Source organism: Colossoma macropomum, unplaced genomic scaffold, assembly GCF_904425465.1.
Source record: "Colossoma macropomum unplaced genomic scaffold, Colossoma_macropomum, whole genome shotgun sequence".
Taxonomy (NCBI): Eukaryota; Metazoa; Chordata; class Actinopteri; order Characiformes; family Serrasalmidae; genus Colossoma; species Colossoma macropomum.
The window spans coordinates 134,381-142,500 of NW_023494810.1; the positions used below are offsets into that span (position 1 = coordinate 134,381).

At 44.2% G+C, this 8,120-nt stretch overlaps 1 protein-coding gene across 9 annotated transcripts in view; it reads right to left on the bottom strand.

Annotated features, from left to right (window-relative positions):
- Window positions 1–8,120, bottom strand: part of eif4g3a (eukaryotic translation initiation factor 4 gamma, 3a) — a 117,004-nt gene that overhangs the window by 13,022 nt on the left and 95,862 nt on the right. For all 9 annotated transcript variants that reach the window (XR_005006133.1, XM_036559726.1, XM_036559724.1 and 6 more), the window contains 6 exons: window positions 7,355–7,591; window positions 3,964–4,068; window positions 2,951–3,086; window positions 1,610–1,713; window positions 1,010–1,100; window positions 443–563 (listed from right to left, as the gene is read on the bottom strand). Coding sequence is in view for 8 of the 9 variants with exons in the window: in XM_036559726.1 (XP_036415619.1) it covers window positions 443–563; window positions 1,010–1,100; window positions 1,610–1,713; window positions 2,951–3,086; window positions 3,964–4,068; window positions 7,355–7,591 (794 nt within the window). In the remaining variant the exon portion in view is untranslated. The remainder of the gene's footprint in view (window positions 1–442; window positions 564–1,009; window positions 1,101–1,609; window positions 1,714–2,950; window positions 3,087–3,963; window positions 4,069–7,354; window positions 7,592–8,120) is intronic.

Consider the following 8,120-nt stretch of genomic DNA (forward strand, 5'->3'; position numbering starts at 1 on the left):
TGTTTCATTTCCATTTATTTCCATTTTACACAGCAGCCCAACTGTCTTAGAACTGCATAATTGAAGGCTTGAATATTTACACACATCACCAACCACCATCAGCTAAGACGTTCTGTTTATGTCACATTTTTCTCTTTTAACATTATGAGCTTTATTCAGAGGAGCAGGGAGCAGGGCACTCCAACCCCCCCAGAGTGGGGCACTTTAATGTAAACACAGCCAATGTCATGTTCTGCTTGGACATGAAGCACAACGTTAGTGGAAGAGGGAGCAAAACTGATGAGGGAGGAGACTGAAGTCATCCTTCCCAACAGGACTGTTCCAGGCAAGGAACATATACAAGAAGAAATGAGTCATATGACAATTTTTATCCAATTTATATAATTTATGCAGTATATTTTCTATTAATAACCCAGTTTCTTTACAGATTGTGTATTTTTACCTCACTAGAGGGCGTCTAGACTCAGGTTCTGGGGCTTGTGCCGGAGGTAGCGTGGACTGGGCCGTGGATGACTGCAGCGCTGAATACCGGTTCAGAGAGCTGCTACCAGAGCGGGACAATTCTGCAACACACACACACACACACACACACACACACACACACACAGACACACACACACACACACACACACACACACACACACAAACACAGACACACACACACACACACACACACACACACACACAGACACACAGACACACACACACACACAACACACACAGACACACACACACAGACACACACACACAGACACACAAACTAAACTATGCGTCTTTAGTAGCGTGTAGTGAAAAAATGTGTGGATCAGTGTTTGAAGACCAGCGGTTCCCCATCCGAGTCCTGAGGACCCCAAACTTCACACATTTTAGTGTTTTTCTGTACTCTTAACAATCCTGACCATATGAGGGGGTCAACAATTAGAGGGTCAACAATTAGTTAAACATTGAATCAGATGTTCAAGACGAGGAAAAATTAAAAACCCAAAAACACATGTTGGTATATCCTTACCAGAATCACTGGCTTTGGCTCCTCCGCTGCTGCCCTTCACCCAGTTTAGCTGAGCCCTCGGCCCCAGCTGGATCTTATCATCAATCTGAGGCTGAGAGAGAGACAGAGAGACAGAGAGACACACAGAGAGAGAGAGAGAGAGAGAGAGAGAGAGAGAGAGACACAGAGAGAGAGAGAGAGAGAGAAAGAGAGAGAGAGAGAGAGAGAGAGAGAGAGAGAGAGAGAGAGACAGAGAGACACAGAGAGAGAGAGAGAGAGAGAGAGAGAGAGAGAGACAGAGAGACACAGAGAGAGAGAGAGAGAGAGAGAGAGAGAGAGAGAGAGAGAGAGAGAGACAGAGAGACACAGAGAGAGAGAGAGAGAGAAAGAGAGAGAGAGACACAGAGAGAGAGAGAGAGAGACAGACGAGTGAGATGAGAGTGATACACAATAGATGAACCTCTGTGACTGAGATGAGTTCAGCCAGCAGGTGGCAGTAATCTTCATACCACTGGATATGGCTGATACTGTACACCAGGATTTTCTGTCAGTCAGGACTGTTTACATCCAACATTGTAGAATACTAACCAAACAATAAACAGAGCAGTCAAACAGACAGACCTTAGAAATTTTGGGGATTTTGGTGGGGTCAATGGTTCTGCTGTTTTTGGTCACTGGTACGGTGCTCCAGGTCTCCTCTCTCTGACCACGCAGATCCCTCTGTTCTGTAAACACAAGAGGACATGATTCACCTTCTCCTTCACACCTGCGGACACTCCCAGACGCAGTCCTCTCTACATGTGACGGACATTTAATGCTGTTGTCATAATAAAGGCCTCGTCTTTCTGAGGGAAAGTCAGTGACATTATTACAGTCTCACAGGTCCAGTCAGGGTTTGGACGCAGCTGACTGAATCTGTTTTTATTAATCTGAAAGTCATTTTGATCTAAAGAATTATGATTAAAGGCTTAAAACGTGTTTATTGGACTAATGAAAAAGTCAATTTGATGCCAATGTATGAATGTCAATACTGTGCAAAAGTCAGAGACCCTTTATATATTTAGATCCCACAGAAAAAATGGCCACTAAATACAAGTCAGTCATTTTCAGGAGGACATTAGATATTAGATCCACTTCCATAAGGAAGAGAAAAGAGGTGAAAAATGCAGAAGTTTCCAAAATTATCTGAACTGGAGTTCAAAAGAGATTAAAAGATTTAGAGAAAATGGAATCACTGTGACACCAAACCGGTCACCATCAGATAAACAGTAAGTCCATCTATGAGCTTCCAAAGATTGCAAATCCAACAAAGAAGCTACTGGTGTTCTCAGAACAATGGACTGACCACCACATCACTGAGTGTGTCTGGGATTATTTGGGTTGCAAGAAGCATAAAATGTAACCGATTTCTAAGACTGAACTCTGGAAATGTGGAGAAACATTCCTGCAGATTTCTTTGAAAAACTGAAAGCAAGTCTTTCCAGAATGGAAGCTGCAATGAAGGCAAAAGTGAACACAGTAATTACTGGAATTACCGCTATTATTATATTTATTTGTTGACGCTTTCATTTTCATATTTTTTATATATTTTATTTTATATTATATTATATATTCTTGCCTCATAGCAAGAATGGCCTGGGTTCGATTCCCGGCTGGGTGACCAGGGTCGTTTCTGTGTGGAGTTTGCCTGTTCTCCCCGTGTCTGTGTGGGTTTCCTCCGGGTACTCCGGTTTCCTCCCACAGTCCAAAAACATGCAGTCAGGCTGATTGGACATGCTGAATTGCCCCTAGGTGTGAGTGAGTGTGAGAATGTCTGTCTGTCTGTCTGCCCTGCGATGGACTGGCGACCTGTCCAGGGTGTATCCTTTGTGTTGCTCTGTGGTCAGACTGCTGTGCTGTGGTCAGACTGCTGTGCTGACCTGTAAAGCAGTCAAGAAAACTGAGTGCTGGTTTTGGACCAACCTGGCCTCCTCTTCTCCTTGGACAGCAGCTGCTGATGGACTTTCCTCTGCTCCTCCTGCTCCTCGATCTTGGCCTCTTTATGGATCTGCTCAATGGTTTTTGGTCCCTGTTCAGCCCTGCGTGACACCCAGTTATGCTACAAGCACAGGAACACAGAAAAACATTAGACGGACTCTGAGCTGGTGTAGCATCTCGACTACAGCTGTGGTCGAGCAGATCAGTCCTTATTCACCAAACCTTCACAAAAAAAGAGGCTGGATTTGATCGCATTTAATGATGTATGGACGACTCTGCAGCTGATTTGTTAAACTTTCGTATGGAAACAAACAAGATTTGAGCTTTAGTTCATGAAATCATGCGCCAGCCTAACAGCACCTCATTTTGCATATTATTTACAGGACAGACCCCCTAATTTAGGCAGGTGTTTCAGTGAGGAGCCTATAAAACAACAGCATTCAGCAGTGAGTGCACTGCTCCCTCTACTGACCAAACTCTATAGTGTTACAATTACAATGAGGGGAATGAATATGTGAATGTGACAGTAGACTGATGCAGAATGATGTTATTGTGTAGTGTGATTATTTATCTAAAATAGCAGATTTAAACGCTGTATTATCGCACTGTATGCCATGCTTCTGCAACTGTTTTATGACTTTGCTAATGTTAGGGCTTTAGAGACACCACCACATAATTATATTTGACTTAAAATAGTAACTGAATCATTTCTAATTCTAATCTGATAAACTGTAATACATTAATTAATTAAATAACAAACATATTACATTAAAAAAACACTTTTTGAACCAGATGCCAGGCATGATGTGTAAAGCTGGAGATCTTGTTTATTTTACTGTGCATGTCTTATTTTTCAGTGTGAACTAGAAGGTTTTTTCCTCTTTGTTCTTTTGCCCTCCAAGAAAACGACAGTAATTGGATACTCAAGGTAAACATCCAGTCAAATACAAGGCAACAGATCAAACACAAACACACACACACCACATGTGCACACTTACCAATCTCAGTTCAATCACATCCTGAAGCATAAAGCGGATCCGGGACGAGGTCTTGCGCTCTTTGACGATTTTCTCCATCTGGTTGAAGTACTGGTCCATGCGAGGCTATTTGAGGATGCAGAGCAGGATAATCAAAACCACTGGTACTGTTCATTTCAGCCATTTTACACACACACAAACCAGCTGCCCCGTCACAAAGAGCTTCTCTACAGAATTTCGAATGAGAAGACGCAGGTCGCTGTGTCCTCTGTATCTGATTTGGTGTTACTGTGGTGTCTTGGCTGTTGACTCTGGTTAAAGCTTATGAGGAAAAGAACCACAACTAAGTTAAATCGCTTCTTTGTGGTCTCCTAGAAGAACACGATAAAAGACAGTATACCACAAACAACGCGTAAAAAAGAGGAATAACCAAATACACATTCATTTGTTTGGCTCTAAAGGACATTAAATCTGGAGTGTGTGAGGTGCAGATCATGTGAGGTGCAGATCATGTGAGCTGCAGAGTGTGAGGTGCAGATCGCGTGAGGTGCAGAGCGTGAGGTGCAGATCGCGTGAGGTGCAGATCGCGTGAGGTGCATCATGTGAGGTGCAGATCGCGTGCGGTGCAGAGTGTGAGGTGCAGATCGCGTGAGGTGCAGAGTGTGAGGTGCAGAGTGTGAGGTGCAGATCGCGTGAGGTGCAGAGTGTGAGGTGCATCATGTGAGGTGCAGATCGCGTGCGGTGCAGAGTGTGAGGTGCAGATCGCGTGAGGTGCAGAGTGTGAGGTGCAGATCGCGTGAGGTGCAGAGTGGGAGGTGCAGAGTGGGAGGTGCAGAGTGGGAGCAGAGCGGTGTCATTTTGCCCAGAGCGCCGTTGTAGAGATCAGCAGTGCTGATGTTCTAGGTTGTAGTGTTTTCCACACTACTTCTGTCTGACAGGAGTGATGCGACAGTATGACTACTCACACGACACACACTCACACAACACACACTCGCACGACACACACTCGCACGACACACACTCACACGACACACACACTCGCACGACACACACACTTGCACGACACACACACTTGCACGACACACACACTCGCACGACACACACTCACACGACACACACACTCGCACGACACACACTCGCACGACACACACACTTGCACGACACACACACTCGCACGACACACACTCGCACGACACACACACACACACGACACACACTCGCACGACACACACTCGCACGACACACACACTCGCACGACACACACTCGCACGACACACACACACACACGACACACACTCGCACGACACACACTCGCACGACACACACACACGACACACTCGCACGACACACACACACACGACACACACTCGCACGACACACACACACGACACACTCGCACGACACACACACACACACACACACACGACACACTCGCACGCTACCCACACTCGCACGACACACACACGACACACACTCGACACACACTCGCACGACACACACACACGACACACACTCGCACGCTACACACACTCGCACGACACACACTCGCACGCTACACACACTCGCACGACACACACACACGACACACACTCACACGCTACACACACTCGCACGCTACCCACACTCGCACGACACACACACACGACACACACTCGCACGCTACACACACTCACACACAACACACATTCATACACACACCTAAAGTGGAAATTCTCACCACTCACTCAGAAGGTCTAAAGATATTACACACATTAAGTCCCGCCTATTTTTCTGTGTGAGTGAAAAAAGAAGAGTGTGTTAAAATCATGTGTTTATTTACACTCAGCAAGTTTCGTTGTGATCTACGGTTTCAAGCCTTTACCTACCGAAAAACCCTGTCAGCACAGAGCGTTTTCGTTTATTAACAGCCGTAAATTACATAATTCATAAAATGAAGTGTGTAGGGTCTCGTCCAGACGTTTAAGATGTAAAGAATCCTAGGAATGAATCATATGAGGTGGACATGGAGAGAGTTTTCTCTGATGAGTGAGTAGTCAGGGGTGGGTTTATGATTCTGGGGTTCTAGACAAAAGATGGGAACGAGGCCCCCTTGATGCACATTTTTACATTCATTGAGATTCTGGGCTCCTGAGATGTGCAGCAGTCAACACTGCATACTCACTTACTTACACTGCGTACTTTCCCTGCATACTTACACTGCATACTCACTTACACTGCATACTCACTAACTTACTCTGCGTACTTTCCCTGCATACTTACACTGCATACTCACTTACACTGCATACTCACTTACTTACTCTGCGTACTTTCCCTGCATACTTACACTGCATACTCACTTACACTGCATACTCACTTACACTGCATACTTACTCACTTACACTGCATACTCACTTACACTGCGTACTTTCCCTGCATACTTACACTGTATACTCACTTACACTGCATACTCACTTACACTGCATACTTACTCACTTACACTGCATACTCACTTACACTGCGTACTTTCCCTGCATACTTACACTGCATACTCACTTACACTGCATACTCACTTACACTGCATACTCACTAACTTACTCTGCGTACTTTCCCTGCATACTTACACTGCATACTCACTTACACTGCATACTCACTTACACTGCATACTTACTCACTTACACTGCATACTCACTTACACTGCGTACTTTCCCTGCATACTTACACTGTATACTCACACTGCATACTCACTTACACTGCATACTTACTCACTTACACTGCATACTCACTTACACTGCGTACTTTCCCTGCATACTTACACTGCATACTCACTTACACTGCATACTTACTCACTTACACTGCATACTCACTTACTTACACTGCATACTTTCCCTGCATACTTACACTGCATACTCACTTACACTGCACACTTACTCACTTACACTGCATACTCACTTACTTACACTGCGTACTTTCCCTGCATACTTACACTGCATACTCACTTACACTGCATACTTACTCACTTACACTGCATACTCACTTACTTACACTGCGTACTTTCCCTGCATACTTACACTGCATACTTACTCACTTACACTGCATACTTACTCACTTACACTGCATGCTTACACTGCATGAAGGAAATTATCTTAAATCTAGTCAATATTTTCAATATTTCTCATTTCATAATTGCTGTAAGAATATAAGGTTATTTAACTTCTTTCTAGCATTTTTAACTTATATAATTACGTTATGTGAAATTCTCATTATGTTGGCAGATAATTTGGCTTATTTCAAGAAAGAGATAGTGAGATAACTTACAGTACAGTAATGAGTAATCAGATTACTTTTTTCCAGGAAGTAATAAGTCCCAGTTTTTTGCCAGTTAATCTGTGTGTTGTTTGTTTATTCTTTATTGCTTTGTATTCCAGCCAGTTACCTTTGCCTTCTCGAAGTCCAGGTCCTTGCCGATGGTGGTGAGGAGCCGACAGAGACACTCCAGGCTTTCGTCATCGTGGTTCTTGAGCAGCTTGACCATGCAATCGTGCATGATGGGCTCGGTCAGCATCCGAAGCTTGAACAGCTCGCCAATGAACTTGATGTTGCCGGTGGAGCGGCGACGGGCTTTATCCTTCGCCTCCTCCAGCTCCTCCTGCAGCCGCTCCTTTTCACTGACCTGAGAAAAAGAGATTTTATGTAACACGATTTCTGACAAACTCTTAAAGCAATCGCTTGGCGAAAAATTAATTTTCATCATTTTATATTTACCCAGTCAAGTTGATCAGCCAAGACATGTTTAAGTCTGAATTTTACTTCTTTAGTTTGACACTGGAGCTACGAGGCTAATGTAGTAATTAGAACGAATGGAAGATGTTTCCCCGTTAGCACTGCGCAAACTGCGTATCTAAATCATCACAAACGCCTCAAATCACATCAAGCCGTCTCAAACTGGAGTTTCTGGCACTGTAGACCAAAGTCGTCTATTCAATTACGCTGCATATCTAAAAACAGCAGTACGAATATTCTTGATACATTATTTTTGTCTAAGAAACAAATCTGGACACCAAACATCTCTTGACTGCTAGGCTGCGTTTGGGGTAGAAGGGCACCTGACCGTCTCCGAACACCTGATCAGTTATACACCGATCAGCCATAGCATTATGACCACCTCCTTGTTTCTACGCTCATTGTCCATTTTATCAGCT